General features: G+C 39.4%; 1 protein-coding gene across 5 annotated transcripts in view; it reads left to right on the top strand.

Annotated features, from left to right (window-relative positions):
• The window catches only part of UBE2F (ubiquitin conjugating enzyme E2 F (putative)), an 84,804-nt gene that overhangs the window by 12,896 nt on the left and 50,933 nt on the right, over positions 1-20,975 (top strand). For all 5 annotated transcript variants that reach the window (XM_062002684.1, XM_062002686.1, XM_062002685.1 and 2 more), the window contains exons 3-6: positions 106-135; positions 2,674-2,739; positions 10,077-10,144; positions 19,992-20,062. In XM_062002684.1, the coding sequence (XP_061858668.1) occupies positions 106-135; positions 2,674-2,739; positions 10,077-10,144; positions 19,992-20,062 (235 nt within the window). The remainder of the gene's footprint in view (positions 1-105; positions 136-2,673; positions 2,740-10,076; positions 10,145-19,991; positions 20,063-20,975) is intronic.

Below are 20,975 nucleotides of genomic sequence, written 5' to 3'. Positions count from 1 at the left end.
AATGTGATTTACACAATGGTTTAAATCCAGTCTGCCAGTTTGGACTTAAAGAATGGCTTTGTGCTTGTATAAATAACTTGTGTGTTTTTTTTTTTCTTTTAACAGAGGTTGCAGAACTTGAGGCTAATTTACCTTGTAAGTATAGCATTTAATGGCATGCATTTAAAAGGGGAAAAAGACCATTGAACTGAACGCTTTGACTGAAGTATGGATGCTCATAATATTGCTTACCTCTAGGGAAAGCTGTGCAAAAATCTGCCACGGGGCTTGAAAAGATTTAATTTGTTACTCTCTCCTAAGGGACTGTAAACAAGTGGACCCTTGTTAGTGTCCTTTGGAAGGAGTATCAATCATCTGGCTCCAGAGTTTGATTGCTGGGGGACTGGGAGCTTCCCTCTCATAAAACACCGCAAAGGTACCTGGGACTGAAGAGTGCATTTATAGCCTCACGCCTGGTTTTCCTCCGTTCTCTCATTTCCAAACTGGGAGATTCTGATTTAAGGGCAGAGTTCTCAGGAAACATTAAGTCATCATAGTGCTTTTTCACTTAATGTGCAAGCTATAACCTGATATATTTGTTAATACCGAAAGTAGTAATGAGAAAACTTTTTTTTTTTTTTAAAAATAACCCATATTTTTAAGAAGAAAACAGAGGGGGCAAAAAGCAAGGTCATGTCGTTTTATCCCTGGAATCTTACTTGTATGTTATGCTAAAAGCTGAAAGTATTGCTGACTACTTTAAGGCTATGAAGAGCACAGAGTAAATAGCTTCATGTTTGTAAAGCAAAGGACAGGTATTTAAAAATCAGATATGTTTTCTGCTTCTTAGTTTTAGAAAACCTAATTCTGTAGTGGACAGCAAAACACAAAGCCCTCTTATGAGGGGGAATAAAATTTCTGCTGCTCTGCATTTGTTGCTAAAGATGGATGTTGACAGTGAAGCTGAGTTGTTACTGAGCTTTTTCCTTCAAGTGTTGGCCAGAACGCTGTCATTCTGTCATGCGTTCTTGGAATACATGCAAGCATAAGAAGTCATTGCCCAGTAAGCTCAGAGGTACCTTCAGAGCCCATTGCTCACTCTCTGTAACTTCCTGTGGTGCAGGATCCCATTTCAGAGTTATCTCAGATGCTTTACTTGCAGGGGAAAAGACATGAGCTGCTTGCAGCAGGCTGAGAATGTATGTGCAGATTATTTACTGTGCTATGTGTTCACACCATCTTGTCCATACACTTATTTTGCAGAGAAAAGCAGTGAATGTTCACTCTTATGCTGGCAGGTAGCTCATGAAGCTTCTGGTCTTTCCTCAGCTAAGGGAAGCTTTGATCATATTTCTTTCTCTCCAGGTTAAAGTTCCTAGTGCTGCTTTTTATAAGCATCCTCTATTAACTAATTATTCTAAATCAGATTAATGCTCAGATCTTGAAAATCAGGCTTTTCAGAGTACAGACTGCCCAATGGGAGGAATTACAAGGGAAGGGGAGAAATATAGAACAGAAGCAGCAAAAAGGGAGGGCAGGAAGAGGCATTACTTAGCTCTTCCTTTCTGTATGTTCTCCTTAAAGGCAATTCTAGAGATTTTACCAAGTAATTTTGATTTCTGTTGAACATTTTGTGTAGACTCTTCCATAGAATAAGAAAAATCTGAGAAACATGTCAAGGTTTGTAGTTACTGCAGTGTGAAAGCATTGCTGGCATTTGTGTACAGTTCTAGTTATTTTTTCAGGCAAATAAGGTCTGTATCTCTAATACTATTTAGCTCCTTGACTACAGAACAAGAACAGCCAGCTTGATGGGTTAAGAGGATAAAGGCTGCATAATATGGATAATAATGTATCCATGGATATACGCATCTTCTAGTGCTAGCTTGACAGCTTGTGTCTGCCATAGTCAGGAAAGGCCAGTTTTATGCATGGGAAGGCAATTTATTGTGTCATCAAGTACGAACAAAAGGCTGTTATGCTGTTAACTTGCACCTGTTGAACTGAAACCACAGACTATGGTCATCAGATCAGGATTTTATCTTTTTTTTTTTTCCACACTTGTTCTTAATTTTCACTATTCTCTCTAAATTTTATCTAGTATCAGAATAAAATCATGGCATTTGGTTTGTAATGATGCTTCATAACATTTGCTGTTAATGAATGTAATTGGTTATGCAGAAGGAATCTGTTCATTATAACAGCTGAGCAGAGACTTCACTGGATTTTGGATGAGATTTTCAGTAAAGCTTGTATGTATATACCTTGCAGGTATAAATAATCCTTTGTTAGCATAGGACTGTGGGGGCATGACTTCTTGCAGACCGCAGTGTATGATCAAATGTTACAATATACACACTACTGATAAAGAACTTGAAAAGATGCTTATTCTGTATGCTGTCATGTTAACATGTAGCTGCTGTCTGTGCAGAAGACTAAATCATTTGGCAGTGGCAGCATGGTTTACTGAAAGGAAATAAGCTTCTTCCTCACAGCTTGAAGAAGTGAAATTCCATTACTGCAGGTAATCTGTAAGAAAGCAGGTGCTTCGAGAGAAAGTGTACGAGGAAATCACCTGACTCGAAAGTAAGGCTCAATCAGGGAGGGAATTTTGAGAGTGTGGAAGATTATATACTTGTTTTCCCAACAGTGGAAACCCAATTGTCTCACGTATATTATTCTTTTGCTTTACAGGTACATGTAAAGTGAATTTTCCTGACCCAAACAAGCTTCATTACTTTCAGCTATCTGTAATACCAGGTAATGTTTTTAAAGTGTTACTTTTGTTTCTGTCTGTGATGGTGTTCAGGAAAAAGAATTCTGAGTTTGCTTAAGAATCCAATAAACTTTATAGGCAAAGAAAGACTGGCTGCAATACAGTCATTACTAGATACAGGCAATGGAAAAATTGGGCTGGATTTTGAGAAATAGATTCAAATAAAAAGGCCATCAATTGAGCAGGTTTAGGAAATATTGAGGTGTTATTTGCTGACTTTGATTGAAAACATTTTTTTTCTCAGCTAGTTTCAAACCACCTTGTTCTATTTGCTGATAAAAATCTTGGACTTCATCTAGAGAAGTTACTATATTACAGCCCTGTTATGTTGCAAATTTATCCTTTTCAGCCAGTTTTCATGGGAGATTATTTAAGCTTGTTATTTTTACTGTGTATTACTTTTGAGACTCTACAACAGCTTAAATGCGAGCATCGACATGTGCAAGTACACAAAATTGTTTGAGTTAGATGGACTGGGATCCTCCTTGCCAGCTAATTCTTGTAGATGCTTATTGACAACAGAATTTGAATGCAATATTGTGGTTATCCTGATGTTTTACCTATAGAAATAACGGTTTACACTTCACAGGAGATTGGGAACGTTTTGGATAATCCAGAATCTTGAAATTAATCGGACGCTAGATGTCGCTGTTGCTGCTTTTTACCCCAAATCAAGGCGTACTTACTCGGCAGCAGCAATCTTGGGCGGTCTTTGTTACATGTCCGTTCGCGTGACTCCTGGTGTGGAAAAACACTCCTGGTGTTAGCAAAAGTAAATGCGGTGCTGCTGTAGAACTTTTAACTTCCCATTCAGTGCAGGAGATGCATTCACGATTACTCGGTCTCAGCCTGCTTGCATCTTTCAGTTTGCATGATGCTGCTTTGTTGTAAAGTCAACTGATTTCGAAAACACAAGACCATCACTGTGCGCATCAGCAGTGTCTTGAATTGGAAGCGATGGTAGCTTCTCTAGACTAATTCTAAAGTGTCTAAATATATTGTAATTTTTTTTGTGTTAACTGCTATGCAGCAAGATGTTGCAATTAGAATCATAGAATGGTAGGGGTTGGAAGGGACCTTTAGAGATCATCTGGTCCAACCCCACTGCAGAAGCAGGTTCACCTAGAAGACAGTTGTTGAATGCAGAACATGGTTTTTGTGCTAGCTTTGTTGCTGAAATTATCTTGGGAATGAAATGATCTTAATTAACATTTTGGTATTCTAAATATAGCTGCATAGCTGAAGACTCTGCAGTTGCAGTCTGAAGTAAACATCTATTTTCAGCTACTCATAATTCAGGTACAGAATCTTGTGATCAACTACAGCTTAGCACAGTTCTCTAAAGGCAGAATGTAACATATTAAAAAAAAAATTAGCGTTCTGATTCCATTCATTATTGAGATTTTTTTTAGAGTATGCTAAATCATAGTTTTTTTCTGAGAGGCAGCTTAGTTGTCACAGAATTTTTCTGTCTCAAATGGGCCAAAATTTTTCCCTGAGGCAACTATGTTTGTAGTGTCCAAATAATGTAGCATAAATCTTGACAATCCAGTGGAAGAGCCAGTTCCTCTCGCCTTGTCTGGAACTGTCTCTTGTGCCGGGGAGCTGAGTTGCTTCTAAAAATCCTGCTCATGTGTCTGGCTCTTAAGAGAGCACTTTGCAAGTATCTCTTTCTAATCTAAGCTTTCTAATTGAGGAACAAGAGCTGGACTCAGTGCTGCTGTGAGTGTCGGAATATCTAATGCTGCCTTGCAGCTCTTGGTGTTAGGGCTTACGCAGTAAGTGTGCATGAACCAGGGCTGGTCATCTGCAGAGCAAAGAGGTTCTTAACTGTCTCATTTCTTAAGGTTCTTGATTTGCTTGTGTGCAGTTACAGAGATTCCATCCTCTGTGACAGATCTGGTAAAGGGATACTAATTATTTTATAGTTAAACTATCTTATGTTTTGATTAATGTTATAACTTGAATTATGTAACCATGTTTTATACAGGATCTTACACCAAGACAGTTTCTGAAAGTAATTGGCTGTTGGGTTGCCATGAAGGTACTGATAGAACATGGTTTAACATTTGAAATGCCTTTTGTGTCAGTGTTCAGGCCTTGTTACTGACAAAACTGGTTCTTGGGTGCTGTATTTTACGTAGTCATTTCAAATGTGGCTGGTCTTGAAAGGACAGTGAAAGGAGCTTCATTAGGTTCTCTCAAAGATTGGTTTGGTAAAGAAAAAGAAACGTTACCGGCAAATGGAAATATTTTTGTCTCTTCTGCTCCCCACTTTTCACAATAACCTTTCTTAGTTTTGTGACATTAAATACTATCCTGGTGACAGTGAGTTTTAAATTAAAATTAATATGTAGAAAATGTTGATGAGGGTGACTGCTTTTTTCAGTGTAAAAAGCTACTTGTCCTCCAGAAATCCCAATTACCTTTGTTATAGCTTTCTACAGTGCACCATGATATATAGTAGTACACACTAGAAAATGGGTAAGACTTAGATTTTACAGCCACAGTGAACAAACTGTGTGTGTTCCCAAGGCAGATGGCTGCTGACATTCTCTGCTGTCTTGAGACATCTTTTTCCTTTTGTCATCTGAAACAATTGTTCTGTTGTTGAAAATGACTCGTATGCCACCACTTGCTTCTGTTGTTATTTTTGTGACAGTACCTTATTGGATCAAAAGTTAGGAAGAATAAGGATGCTTATAACGTGTCAGAATCTTGCCAGCTGCACTGATATTTGGAGCACAAAATCAGAAGCTGAGGGTAAAACATGGTAATGACCTGGAAAAAAAAGAGATGAGTTTAGGGAGCTTGTGCATGAAGAAAACGAGAAGAATGTGTAGAGTTAGTGGAATTTTCCTGCAGTTCTGAGACAGTTGGGGTTAGTGTGGTTATTTTAGAGTCCTGTTCTTCAGGGAAGTAATAAAGAGCCTGTTTTCTGATTTGCATGCCATAAAGTGACAAGTGTTGGTGAGCATGGCTGAGCATTTCAACGCTGCTGATTCAGGGAGCGTCTATCAAAACACATCCTTTGTGGCCTGTCCTAATTATCTTGCATTTTCTTTTTAAAATGATAAAATAGTTTGTTATTTTCACAGCACTTTTAGCCATCAAAACACCATAAAAATGCAAACTAAGATTCGTATCAGGTTGTTGGTAATGAAACTTGAGACTGGACTGAAGTTGGAGGAATGCTTACTCTGTTAATACAGCTTGAAGACATAAATTTAAGCACTAGGGGGAAAATCAGAGCCCAGATATGTTCCCTTTTTGCAAAAGTCTTGTCAGTGGCCAGCTTCCTAAGTTACATGCTAAATCTGTTTTATTTGACTGTTTTATTTATCTATACCACACTTCCTATTGTTAAATTTGCCACAACTTGAGTTTTTTCCACCATGTCTAAAAAATTGAGAGTCTTTGTCTCAGTCTGTATGGGATTGTGGGGTACAGGGAAGGAAACTATCATGTGGGAGAACTTGTTTACTTGCTTGAGATGCTGTAAGATGACTTCATTGTTAAGGCTTACCTTGTTAATTTATTGCAAGATTTCTGGCTGGGTACTGAGGCTCTCTAGAGATATGAATTTTTAATATGCATTTGAGTGATTGGTAATGAGTAATGTGTTTTGTTGTTGCTTTAGTGAGAAGATTTACAAACATATAGGCAGAATGGCAAAAAAGCGGGGAAGAGGGAGACTTTCATCTTCTCATTCCTTAAATATGTCCTTACTTATTTTATACCAGAACCTGCAGTGTACTCAGTGTGTTTTTTGGTTAGTGCTAGCATGGATGGATGCCAAGGTAAACCTGGAACATTAAAATGGGTTGTAATGCAAGGGAGTGATGACCTGAATGTATTCAGTTGTCTTTGAGGGGGACTTGATCATGTAAATCAGTATGTGGAAACTACTTGTGGTGTGCACAATGCGTATAGTGTTCTAAGTCTTCCATGGAAGATGGAAAAACTAATACAAGAAAATTAATTAATACATGAGATATATCTTACAGCCTGTGGTGTGAAGGTGTTCATATGCGGTTAGAAAGTGTGCTTGAGCTAATCTAAGACATGCTTTTTCTAGCAAAAGGAGGTGTTCTTTTACCGTCTGCACTTGCTACTTCTTTTTTGGTGATGTTGATGGTAATTTAACGCCTCTGCACAACAGTTCATCTTAGTAAGCCTCAAAAAAAAAGCAGGAAACTCTACACTCTTGTCATAATGGTTCTGTACACTGAGAAAGGACTTGTTCCTTTCAGCACAGCTTGCCGTGTTTGATTTCATCCTACATGTGGGCATGGAGTTTCTTCTGTGGCTGGATGGAAGTGAAGCTATCCTGAGCTAGGTCTACATGGTGGGGAAGAACAGAGAAAATGAAGAACAACTGTTCAACTTTCTTTTCCCCACCCCATACATCTCTTCAGCAATGTCAAAGTGATGTTGCTGTCTGTGCTTGGAGCCAAGGACCTAGACAGTGTTATAATGAGGATTCATTAAATCTGAGGTCTTTTCTTTGACACAAGGCACATGCAGATACATCCATAAAAAGGCATTTATTTCACATTGGCAGGGGTGGAGTGTGAAGAACTGCTGTGCACTTTGCTCCAAGTCTACAGAATCAAGAAACTAGTGAAATTATGCCAAGGAAAATAATTTTCAACTGCTGGACTTCCTGAACAACCTTAACAGCACTGATACTTCTCTTTTACCTTTCTGTACTGGTAGCAGGTTTTTCCCTGTGCAAATGCATGTGGGTGTCTCATGTGATTTGGTTATATTGTGAAGTGATAGCTTAAGTGCTTGTGGGCCAAAGGGCACTGAGGAGGCTTGTGCAAAGCTTTGAGATACATGGCTTGCACTGTAACAAGCATGGAATTCCTCTGTGCTTTTGCTTGTTTGTTTTAGTATGATCACTGATAGACCTGAGATTATTTTGACTATGACTTTTAAAAGGAATGGCATCATGCTTGAGAATAGTGAGGATTCCTCACACTTGGTTAAAAAGCTGTTACAATGTACTAGATGGTGGCACAGAGAACTTCTGGAGAGAGTCCAGCGCAGGGCCACCAAGATGATCAGGGGACTGGAACATCCTTCATATGAGGAAAGGCTGCGGGAACTGGGGCTGTTTAGTCTGGAGAAGAGGAGACTGATGGGGGATCTTATTAATATTTACAAATATCTAAAAGGTGAGTGTCAGGAGGTTGGGACATCCCTTTTTTCTGTAGTAGCTAGCAACAGGACAAGGGGTAATGGGATGAAACTGGAACACAAAAAGTTCCACTTAAACGTAAGAAAAAACTATTTCACTGTTCAGGTGATGGAGCCCTGGCACAGGCTGCCCAGAGGGGTTGTGGAGTCTCCTTCCTTGGAGGTCTTCAAGACCCGCCTGGACATGTTCCTCTGTGGACTGATCTAGGTGAACCTGCTTCTGCAAGGGAGTTGAACTAGATGATCTCTAAAGGTCCCTTCCAACCCCTACCATTCTATGACTCTATGATAAAATGTAGTTAGCTGTGTGTTGTATGGTAGCTTGGTGATGCATGAGTTGTTTAAACTCCTGGGGTATATCGGACCATTTCTCTAATCATTCTTTCCTGGAGCAGTCAGTATTTTGCACATTTAACAGTTCCATCAAAAGGATATTGGTATTACCTTTTTACCTCTTGTTTTGTAGAAATGATGTGCTGAACTGATTTTTATCTCACTAGGTACGAAAAACAGAAAAAAAATACTTTTATCTTGCTTTTTTCCCATAGAATTCAGTGCACATGCATTTACTTTCTGGTAAAATGTAGCATGCCTGAGAAGACTGGTTAATAAATCAAATGTCAAAATTGAATTGATCGAAAATGGATAATGCATTTGAGAAACATGTTCTGGATGGGTTATTGAAGCAAGATTTGTAATGGCTAAGGCTTGCAGCTTTGTGCTGTGCAATTCAGTGTGGAGACATCTGTAAACATTGCTATGTGGGGTGGGGAAGACCAGCGATGTTCTATTTTCGTGCTTCATGCTGCTGTTGCATTCCACAATTTCTGGTGTTTTTTGTGAGGCACGGGGATACTACAGGCTCGTGGTGAGACTGTAGCATGGAGTGAAACCTGAGCATGTGGTGCATTTTTTGGCAGGAGAAAATAGAAAGTTGTGCTAGATCTGTGCAGGGACCGTGAAGACAGCAGGTCCAGAAGACATCATCCTGAAAGAGAATTCTGACACGCAGTAGAGGAGCTAGAACTTTTCCATGATTCACAATGAGCTACATAATAAGAATACACTTCTGAATCTTTCTGTAAACTGTGTATTGCTTCACAGAACTTTCCTTTGCAATGTTGATTTAAAAAATATTTTTAAAAATGACTTTCAATGATAACCAGCCTTTCTGACCATCAAGCCTTCACCATGGCTGTGGTGTGTGGTACAGAGAGCTAGAGTACTCAAGATAGAGCATGAGGATTCCTTAGGAGCCCCAGACCCCCAGTGTGGGATGAGTACCTCTCTATTTTCCATTCTCAATGATAAAAATCGATAATCAATGTCAGTGCCAGACAGACACATTTCAGATCACTTGCAAGCATTTTAGCTTCCAAGCACAGCCATCTGAAGAGCTGCAGACTGACTATTATCCCATTATATCATCTCTGGTTATATGGAACTAGATATTTTCAGATTTCATACTTCAAAATTTAGCCATTTTAATAATTCAGTATTGAGACTGAGGTTGACAGAGAAGCAGGCAGATTTTCCTAACGGATGATTCATTCTAAGGTAATTACAGTAAGAGAGCTAGCTTGTTCTTGTATTGTGCTGCACTCTGAAGCATGCTCTTGCACACTGTTATTCACACTAACCATGATATGTGATTACTAGCACAAGTCTGGAATATGTGCCAAATCCTGGAGCAGGATTTGGCATGCATTAGCAAATGAAGGGTACATGCAGCTCGTACCAGGGGTCATTTGTGGTACTGCATGCCATACGGCCTGTATGGCAGGACTTTGACGTAGACCTCAGAAGTTCAATTGATGGGTTCTCTAGCTTGGTATTACCTAGTACTCTGATCAGGAAAGCAGTTTTGCTGGTGTCACTCTGCGACTGTTTTCTCTTCTGACTTAAGATCATTACAGCAGAAATTCATTTGGCAGTAAAGGAAGACACTCTGTTTACCCCCACTTTGGACTAGGTGGCAGCTGGTGTTATGGTATTGCTAGGTTAGGTATTTGATGACAAACCTGTGCCATTGTTTTAATCTTTGTAATGACATATTTTGTATTATATGGTGTCTGTTACCTTCTCTAAATATTTTTCTTGTGTTTTTCATTTTTAGATGAGGGCTATTACCAAGGTGGAAAGTTTCAGTTTGAAATTGAAGTTCTGGATGCCTACAATATGGTGGTGAGTATTCATCATTAGTCTAGTAGTTGTCACTTTACATTTTATTTCCGGGAACTTCAGAGGGAACTTCACATTGAGACAAAGAAAAAAATCTTCTGCATATTACTACAATATCATGGGCTGTAGAAAAGTGTTGCCTGCTTGGGGTTTATGGAGGTGATCTAAACTCCTGCGCAAAGCTAGGGTACTGTTAAAGTGGGTTTTGGTTTCTCTAGGCCAGTTAGCATTTCAAAATCTTTTAGGATGGAGACTCCACTGCCTCTAGGTCTCTGTTCCAACGTTTAATTTCCCCTGTTGTGAATTTTTCTCCTATATCAGGTCAGAATTTTCCATTTTGCAGCTTGTGTACAGCCTCTTGCTTTATCACTGTGCACCTCTAAGAGGAGCCTGACTCTGTCTCTTCTATACCTTCTTTTTAGGTAGTTGTAGGCAGCAATAGGGTCCTCGCCTTCAGCTTTCTCTTCCCCAGACTGGACCAAGTCTCTTAACGCTTTGTACTACCTGTGCTTCAGTCTCATCGCTATTTCATTGGCCATCTGCTGGGCTCACTGCAGTTTGTTGCTGTATCTGGTACTGGGGAGTTCAGAATGGGTCACCATCATTCTGAATGCATTGTCATGAGTCCCGGAGAGTGGGAATAATAATTTCCTGGTGTTAAGTTTGCAGTCCAGTAACTAAACAGCCCTAAGGCTTTTATTATCTCAATGGTCTTCTTCCTTAAAGAATAAATAAGCATTTACAATTGTCTGACAGAGGTTGCTTGGAAGAGCAAATGAGTCAGACCTGAGAGTCTCCCTTCTGGTTGAGGTTCCACTCTTATCTCTTCTCCCCTGTTAATTTTTCTTGAGACTGGTACTTTATGATTATTCTGACAAAAAAAATGATACACCTAAGAGAGACAGTGAGGTAGGTAGAAAGAAAAAATTTCTTTTGGACCTTCAAGCTGGTGTATAAAGTTCTGATGTTGGATGTGGATGCTTAATCTCTTTTGGGAGCATACAGTGGAGCATTTGGAAAGCACAGATGTGGTGACAAGTGGCCTCCTTCAGCACACTTTGCCAGTTCTAGTTGTCTCGCAGGCTGTTTAGTTAAGTGTCTTTAAAAAACAGCAATTTCAATGGTTATCAAGCAAACAGCTTTCCAAGGATCTGTCAATGATTGTGCTATCTTAATGTAGATACACGGAAAGCTCCAGACAACTTGGAATTTTCAAGCATAAGAAATGTTGGTATTTCATTATTGTACTTCACTAAAACTGCAGAACCTTGCAAGGGAGGAGAGGTGCTATTGCAATAAAAATAACTTCAGCCATTGTTTTCAGAGTTTGACTGTCAAAAGAAGAAGATTGACTCCAAAAATGGAAAACACTTGGGGCACGCTTCTGGTTCTCAGGAATTATGCCTGCCATTCTGTGTCCTGATAGTTTGATGTATAGGGAAACTAGACTAATTTGAGCAGTTGAGTTGTAATGTTTGCATTTATGTATGTGAATTGTAGGAAAAAGGAAGTCTCATTTTCTTATTAGAAACGAGAAATTATATTATTTCTTATTTTCTTATTAGTTTGAACTACTTTGACAATTCTGCTTACTTTTGTAACTTTTTTTTCCTATTCTCTGCTTTCTGGTTTCTTACTTTCAGTCTCTATAGTTCAGCGTTCTCTGGGAGGCAGAAATGTATAGGGGAAGTTACTAGACAAATGTTTCTTGGAAGACTTTTGGCTTGTGTTCAGATGCACAAAGCCTAAATTCAGCATTAAATATATATAATAGTTGCAGTCATAGAATTGTTTAATATACAAATATGAAGGACGATGTAATTAATAGCTTGAATTCCTAAGCTGAGCATGGAGAATGGCACGTGAACATTGCTAGTAGTGTAGAAAGACTGTTTCTGAAAGTAGAGGAGTTGTATTCTCATTCCATAAGATGCCTTCACAAATTTTCTAATACTCCTTTATAGTCTACAAATACGTGGGACGTGCACTGTATCTTATAAAAAGTTTGTGCTTTCAGAGGACTGTAGCATTTCTGAAACAGAAATCCTTTTTTTTGATAGCTGTGCTCTCTTTTCATAGTAATATTGGTCAAGGATTATCTATTCAAGCTGGTGGATTGTTTTTTTTTATACTAGCTTGTATGTGGTTACACAAACTCTATAAATAGAGGCTATTTAAAGTGGTTGTCTACATTCTTGTTCTAACTTTAAGAAAAGTGCCATCACATACTTTAGAAACATGACCTGCAGTAAAAAGAGGAAAACCTTGTTGTGTTCCCCACTGTCTTTTTTTTGTAGTTGCAGCAGTTTAACCACTTGTCATGGTTTAGGCTGCTCTAGGAACAAAGGCCGTAAGAACCAACGGCCTTTGGGATTCAAGGACAAGTACGGCTCAGTTGTAGCTTATTGGCCCAGGCAAAGCAGACGAGACTACTTGACTTGGGGAATAAAACAGACATGAATTTAATCCACCAACAACCAAAAACATAACAAACAGAAAACAACACAGAGTGGTACAATAATGAAGAGCACAACCAGCCCTTTAGGACTACCTTCTGCCTCACCCCTCTCCTCTTTCTGGGCTCAGAGCCCTGATCTGCATGGCTTTACTTCCTCCCCACCTTGAACAGCGGAGCAGGGCAAGGAATGGGGGGTTCAATCAGTCTTTTCCCAGTGGTTCCTCAGGACCATGTCTCAGGACCGTGTCTCAGGTCTGTGTCTCAGGACCGCATCTCAGGACTGCTCTGACGTGCGTTCATCCCAAAGGCTGCAGCTCCTCTCCGCCTCTTGTGGGGCTGCTCTGTGGCCTGGTGGCTCCAGCACAGCCTGCGCCATGGCCACCTCCTCACACAGTCTCTTGCCTATCCAGGTGCACTCACCTGGAGCTGCTGGTGGCTCTTGGTCCTGCCGTTGCCCTCCATGGGTTGCAGGGGCACAGCCTGTGTTCTCACTATGGACTGCAGCAATGTCTCCAGTCCAGTGCTCCGCCTTCCTTTCTCCTTCTCTGACTGTGGGGTCTGCATGGTTGCCTCCAACTTGTACCACTCCTCCGTCTCCTCTTCCAGCTCAGATTTTCCTTCTTAAATAGTGATGACAGATTGGCCCGGCAAGGCTGGAGGTGAGTGCACCTCAGAGCTGGGGGATGTTTTGACAACTGCATACTGGGACAGCACTGCAGCCTCCTTCCCCTGTTACCAAAGAAATGTGGCTCCACACAAACCCATGACACCACTATGACAGTGTTGGGCACAGGTGAACATACATGTAACGTTTTAATTTCTTGAATTTTTATGTTTAAGGTGTTCACCTAAACAGCATTGCTGTGTGGAAGTATTTGTTAACAGGAGAGCTGAATCTTAATTTTTAGCTGGGTTTTTGTTCTCAATTTAAAAAATCTTCTGGTTTGTTATGGTTCCTTGCTTAGAACTGGCAGAAAATCCACAGCAAATGTAAATGAAATATTTTTAAATTCTGGGCACCTGTCATGCAATACAAAAGTAAAAAGTTTGTCTTCATGCAGTTTAGACAAAAATGCAGTAGGTTAAATGTTGGCTTATGGTCAACCTATTAATGAAAATGTACATGTTCACAAATACTGAAATAATTGTGCTTGAGACCATGGATTGTTTTCTGCCAAGCAGAAGAAGACTGAAAACGAGTGATGGTGGTGTTTTTAATAAGAGTTCTTCAGACCTGCCAGTGCTCTTACAGCCCAGAAGCAAGGCTGGGATATTGCACATCTACATCAAGCTCCTTGTAGTGCTGAACACACTTGTGTTTGGAGTAAAAATACCGGACAAGACTGACAAGTTGTCATAGCTCTGCTTCAGAGCCTGTATCCATTTTCTAGCTCATCTTTTTAGCATGCAGAAAAAAAAAGTTCCTCTGTTTTTAAAGCTACAACGTGCATAATTTATACTCTAGTGTCTGCCACAGTATCTTTTAATTTCTGTAGCATGCTGTTGCCAAAAGCCTGCATGTTTGCTGTACCTCTGGAGATTTCTTGTCATGAGCCTCTGGGGATTCCTCATAAGCAAGCTTTCAGCTTCTGCACTGTGAAAAGAAGTGAGTGTGCAGAAAGCTGGCATGATTGAAGAGTATAAGAATATGTAATTGAAGAGGAAAAACTTGGAAGACTGTGTTGTGGACTGCAGCCTTGCCATTACTACTCTGTTCAGGGAGTAAAGCAGTGAAGGCCAATTGGGAAAGCACCTCATGCTTTCGATGTGACTGACTAGGATGTACACCAACATTTGAGACTTGGGCTACAGACTTCCTTAGTGCAGAGATTCAAGAACATAAAATATGGGAGGGATGCTTTGCAGCATGATGTTTTGGAGCAAGTGCTGCTGTGGAGTGCTGCCTGTTGCTTGTGAGCTGAGCACACAGCTGGTTGTGGCTTAATCAGACTTTTGTACCATTGAGCTGCTATACTAATGATTGGAGATTTTCATGATAATCTGTATGGCAAGAAAATTTTACAAGTGTTCCTCCACTATATCCATAATTAACTGAACCTATTTAAGCTTTTGGAGATATGGATAATTTCAGAAGCAATTGAGCTTGACAACTGGAAGGGGTTCCTATTTTTAATCAACTATTGGAAACATCAGAATGGTTCAGAGAGATTTGTGCTACAGTACTAGTTGTAGTTTGTCACCCTGTTCCTGCAGGCTGATGGACTGCCTTTTACTTGACAGAAGGGCTGAAGAGAGATCAAGACACCTCAACATAGGCTTTTCCTAAAGCAATGTGTTTCCCAAAGAGATGAACTCTTCCCTGTGCTGCAGTTGTGCTGTCATGTTGGCCAGTCCAATGATTATGTTTACATTGGTGCTGATTTAATACTGTAATTGAGCAAGTACTGGTATTAATTGGTGGTGAACCAAGTAGTCATCAGACAAAATAGACCTGATAGCTTTGAAGGCAACATCCAAGAAGTTGCATTGCCCTAGCATTCTTTTGAAGTTGGTTCAGTCAGTACACTAATTAGCATTTGACTACTGTTGGCATTATGTTTCCATATTTACTCTCTCTAGTGTTGTCAGTTACATTTCTTCCTGATTAAGGCAGATCTGGGATCTTTATATTTTCTTTTTCTTGGTGTTAGGGTGAAACTGCTAGAAAGAACTCTTTAACATTAGAAGTTACTGCTTGCCCTTTAAACTCCTGTACTGGAAATTGTGCCAGAATGAGGGATTTTGTTTATCCTTTCTCTGTGGCCTCTTAGTAAGCAGTCAGATGATGCTTCATGCAGCCCTAATGAAGCAGAGTAGTTGGTCATGCTTGGAAGGACACAAGCTTATAAACATGGTCCTTTACTGAAAGGCCACTGCTTTGTGAGGACAGATGGAGTGAAAAACATCCTGAAAGGAGGGCTTCATCTCATACATGCCCCAAAGGTGTCTTCCAAAAGGGAGTGGTGGACATTGGATCTGTTCTCCTGTGTCTGGTTAAGGCGGGCTGCTTTTTGGAGCCTTGGCAAAACATGGCATTGCCATCTGCAGAATCCTCTGTTCAGACCCAGTGTCTTTCACATCCAAGACTTGCTTGTTTGGTTGTTTGTTTTTGTTTTAGGTGTATGCCATAGATGGAACAGGTAACTTAGTCCAGATATTTTCAGGACTTGGTATAGTTCTAATAAGTACTGTCCATGTTCTGAGTACAAAAAGAAAAGAAAACCCAAGCATCCTGAGAGGCTTATTTATCTGCGTGGAAAGATACTACGGTGAGAAAAGAAAAGGAATTGATATTTAACTTTTAACTTATTTTAGGGCATTAAAAGTACTTGAAAAATCAACACAATTTATCTGTTACCTGCTTTTAAAAGTTTCAGGGTTTTCTTTCCTCAGTTCTTCTGTAAAGATAACTGCTAAAGGACCAAATGAAATGTCAGTCTTTACTAGTATGAGGGCTTCCTCCTGTCTCAGGCAGGGAGTGTGGGATGTATCTACTACATAGTTCATTTCATATTTAATCATATTGTGGAAGCAAACTAGCTGATCTCTGCTTGTACATCCACTTGTGTGTGCAACTATCCTTAATATGTTGTATGCTTTCCCCATGTACCGTTCTTTACTTTCTTAGCAGGTTTACAGTGAAGGAACAAATTCTTCAATGGTATAATATGTTCCTTACAGATAGCCTGTGGACTGTTTTCTTTGATAGTGATGGAGTATTGTGTCAGAAAAGAAAGCAATTGGTACTGATACAGAAGTTGCAGAGGGAGAAGAGAACTTGGAGCAGGGTTAGTTCATTCTGAACTGTCTCCTCAAACTGCTGTGCCATTAAAAATATATCTGTTGATAAATGGGTCACAATAGTTAAATCTGTTGATAATCGAGTCACTTGGCATTTTAAAGTATTAGGAGGCAGGCTAAAGGTTTGTGAGCTTTTGCATACAGCAAACAGAAGTTTATTTGTGCTTACAAAACTTGCTGAGAATGTTGCAGTCTATACAGACATCAGAGAAGGCAGTGCAACAGCAAGCAAAACGTTTAATGGTGTACACAGCAGATGCCTTCAGCACCAAATGCTGCTGCCTGAACTCTGTGTCCTTAGCATCTGTTCCCCAAGCACTGCTTCTTTTGTTGACCAGCTGACCAGAAACAGAGGTCAACAAGAGATGGGAGCAATTATTTTTAAAAATAAGAAAATCCAATAACTGAGGGATTAATTGATTTTAAAAAAAACCAAATAATCTTCTTTCTGCCTTGAGGTGCAGCCCGTGAAATAATGGGTGCTACATGACTAGAGACCTGGTGCTTTAAGGAATGGAATCTGATTAATAGTACTGATCTGGTTTAACATCACTTAAAACTAAACTGCTTTGCCACTGCAAGTCAGGCCTTGTTTGCAACTCCTGTAGTTCTGACATATGCTGTTGGAGTAAGTAGTCTTAGGGACTCTCCTGTTAACTTCTGTAACATGGGCTACCCTAGACTGTAGTCAAAGGCTGGAATTTAACAACAGAGCTGCTAATCATGACCCTGTTTCTGGCCAATATGTTAGTTGTGGAAGCAGTAAACAGTTGAGAAAGATTTGCTTCCTTGAAGCATTGCATGTCATGATGAAGGAGCTTGCATCTTCCTCTTTGGTGACCCTAATTGATACAGGACTTAGTTTGGAGCTGCTGGAAAAGAAACTGGGCTTCAAACTCCATCGTGCTTCTGTCTGGAAGTTTTGAGGTGTGGGGAAGGTCAGGGACCTGAAGTGCATGACTTGAGCAGTTCTTGTGTTGACACCATCTGCCGTAAGGCACCTCCTCTTCCACTGGTCGAGTTGGGTAATCCAGTCCATGACAAGCACAGTACAGTGTGGCTTCGTTTTCCTCAGCTCATTTCTGTGTATGACATTCTTAGCTGTGTTTGGTGTTCAGTTGCAGCCAATCTCAAGAACTTCTTCAGGTAGGGGAGAGTGGCAAGAAGTAACCTTAAGGCTAGCATGTAACCTGTATTCCTGTTAATGCTTCTTTTGGGGAACTATGTTTAGTAGAAACCTGGGAAGTTTCAAGAATGCTCTGGGACTATCTAGCATCTAGAGAAAACATTTTAAATAACGTTAATTTGAAACTTCTGTTAGGAGCCCCATCAGTTACAGGACACATAGATACCTATATTGTTACACCTGTCCCTGCCAAATTGAGCAAGATCTGAAAATCTTAATTGAGTTCATTTATTGATTAGCAATTTATATTGAGTCTCTCATTTGGTGAGAATAATGGAGGGGAGAGATTATTTATTAGCTGCATTTTTTAAAGAAATGAGACAAACTTGATCTGAAGCTTGTCCTGCAGAACCTCCACCAAAGCTGCATTCGGTGTATGCTTGCAGTGCTTTCTTGTGCCATCTATATGTATTCACCAGTATGTTGAAATTGACTGAGAGTGGCTGTGAAAGTCAGACGCTTTCCATTATCAAAACTAATCTGAGATCCTAAACATAAATGGCTGCTTAGAAATGGCAAATAAAACTGATCCATTCCCTCTTGTGACTACCAGTTGAGGTTGGATCTGCCATGTGCAGCTTTCAGTGTCTGAGGTGAAGAAAGACTCTGAGTGATGAAATAAACTTTTGTAAACTTTGTTATTAAAAGTGTCACATGTGTGACGTGGAGGTGGTTGGAAATCTTGCGTCGAACTGTTGGTCTAAAGAAGACTCAAAAATGACTTGGAATGATCTCAAAGTGTGTGAAGGTCAGTTTTATGATGGTGCTACGGTTGTCCTGTCTGCCTATCAGAGAGAAAAGGAGACAGAGAAAGTGCAAGTGTAAGTTTTTTACTGTCGGGAGTGAGTTCTTCTAAATTTTAGCAATGAAAAATAATAATGGAAATGATAAAAGAATTCTTTTGTTTCCACAATAGAAGAAATGTCACCAGTTAATTCATCCTGACTGTAAGGATTTATGGATTTTTTTGTTTGTTTGTTTGTTTTAAATATTTAGTTTGTAAAAGCTTACTTTTTTTCCTACTCATCAATACACTCCCTGTTTGAAGGTGCATATGGTAGTAATTTACATTTTTATCTTGATCTACTGACATGGAATAACTACTGCTGCTTTCCCTTTCTTGAGAACTAGACATAATCTTTCAAAACAATGTGAAGATGTTGCTAATGAAAAGCTGTGCTGTTAGAAAACTGCTTAAAAGACCATTTGTTTTGAAGGTTAAAAGCTTGAGACTGTTTTTGGCATGTCGTTAATTTTAAATAATTCCATGATCCCACACTGGAACACTCAGGGTCTCTTGAGCTGTTGGACAAGCCTGAAGTAAGAGTGGAGAAAAGGCGATGGCTACATAAGTTGCAGATTTGTTGTGGTGATTGATGTTTCTTCTTTTAGTGTCAGACAGACATGTTATTGGTAGCTCACTACCATCCATATTTTCTTATCTCTCTTCCTAGGAGTCTTAGTTAAAAAAATATTTTACTAGAAAGGTAATTGGGAAGTTGAGAAGAAAGTCACAAGGCAAAACACATTGTGCCGTTATGCAAATACAACTGTTTGAGCTATTTTGTCTCTTGACTGAAGACTTCATGGGAAGCAGTGCAGGAAAACACACCTATCTATAATATGTGGTTTAATTAAGTTATGAAAGGTACTGGTTCTAGCTGATGTATTCCAGTACACTTACCAGAAAAAATCACCTGCTTGTTTGAAAGTTGCAAATAGTAATTTGGAGAGCAACGTATTGTTGCTAAGCTACCAGAATTTTTATGACCTGCTCTTTGTTTACTTTGCAAAACTAGAGCAAATGAGCCTGTATTTGAAGAATCTGTGTAAGAATGTGTATTTCAGAAATCTAGTGATCTTGGTTGAAGTTTGGTGGCTTTTTACACTGCTGTCTTTAAATGCAGATGTGACGCATGTTTCTTATGGTACTTCTAAGTAGATTGTAACCAGAAAGGTCTGTGTTTAAAAGAAGCTGTTCTCTTGACATAGTTGTTATCACTGCATCCTCCTCTGGTTTTTAACAAAACTCTGACTTGGATAGGCCTTGGGGGAAAACCACTTAATAGTCTTCTGTTTTAAATTGTTGTCATAGTGGTTAAGTGTTGAGAAACTGAATGATTTGGAATGTTTTTTCTCTGCTGAAGTAGACAGGAAAAGCGAATTTTTTGTTTTTCGGCTTTCCTTAAAGTTATGTTGTTCTTAGAAGAAGCTTAATACTAGCCCAGCTTTTGTAAAGAGTTGAGAGGAGCTAAAAGGGCCGAACAAGCTGATGTAACTCCTCTAGGTTATGCTATTGGTATCTTTAGCTGACAAACCTAAGTAGTGAATGTCAAATATATTTGCCTTTTTCAATTTTCTTTATTTTAAGGCATAACGCAGTAATTTGTTTTCTCTCCTGGCAGCCTCCAAAGGTAAAATGCTTGACAAGAATCTGGCATCCGAACATTACAGAGACGGGAGAAATCTGCCTAAGGTAGCAACAATACTGTGTTGGTGGTTTTTTTAACCTTGGAGGCTTATCTCTGCGATAAAATTGTATGTCATTTTCATGCCAGTATTTTTTTTTAACAGATTCTGGCAATCAGTGGCATGAGACCATTAAAAACTTAATCTACTGAAAGCATTGTTCTTGATGTGGAGCCTGGCTTTTCAGGTTCAGACTTAACATTTTCTTCCATATAGGGTAAAAATATAAACTCCAACCTACTTGGTTTTGAGTTTTTTTCCTCCATAACTGAATAGTCCTCCCTCTGAGAGGACTTAAGTCCTGAGGGTGCTTAGGTCTTTACTTGTTTAGTGCCTGAATATGTTAAGTGCTTGAAAGACATATTTCAAAAAGGATTTAAAAAGTGTTCCTTAAACTTTAACAGGAATTAACCTTGTCTATTTTATCATTTAATATCCACCGTAAGACACATATGCCATTTATAACAAAACTGTATTGGGGAAGCCTGAAAGCTTTAGTTTACCAAAGTGAGAGGCTTATGTTGCTGAGTGGTTTTGCTTGAAAAGAAATGTTTCTTCTTCAAAATAAGTTTCTGAAATGTGTAGTTGCAATGTTTCATCATGAGTAGCTGATGATGAAATTGGCCAGAAACCAAACATAAACAGAAGTGAGAAGCATGACTATCATTTTTCAAGTTAATGGGACATAAAAGAAAAAAGTAGACGAAGCAGAAGTAATGAATGTAAGAGAGATTGAAAGCTGTTCTGAATATCCAAAGCACTTGCTACCATGTATAGCAAATTAGTGCTTTAAAAAAGCGTATTTTTCCCCTAGATTTAAAAATAATTTAGTTCAGAGTCCTGAGGAAAATGAAGTTTTCATAGGGCAATCTGTCACACTTCTTAAGAGAGATCAGACTCATCAGCTGATAGCAGCTAAA

The sequence above is a fragment of the Colius striatus genome, chromosome 9, assembly GCF_028858725.1.
Source record: "Colius striatus isolate bColStr4 chromosome 9, bColStr4.1.hap1, whole genome shotgun sequence".
NCBI classification, from domain to species: Eukaryota; Metazoa; Chordata; class Aves; order Coliiformes; family Coliidae; genus Colius; species Colius striatus.
Note: the sequence above shows the minus strand (reverse complement) of the source record. Positions and strands in the feature narration are given on the sequence as shown.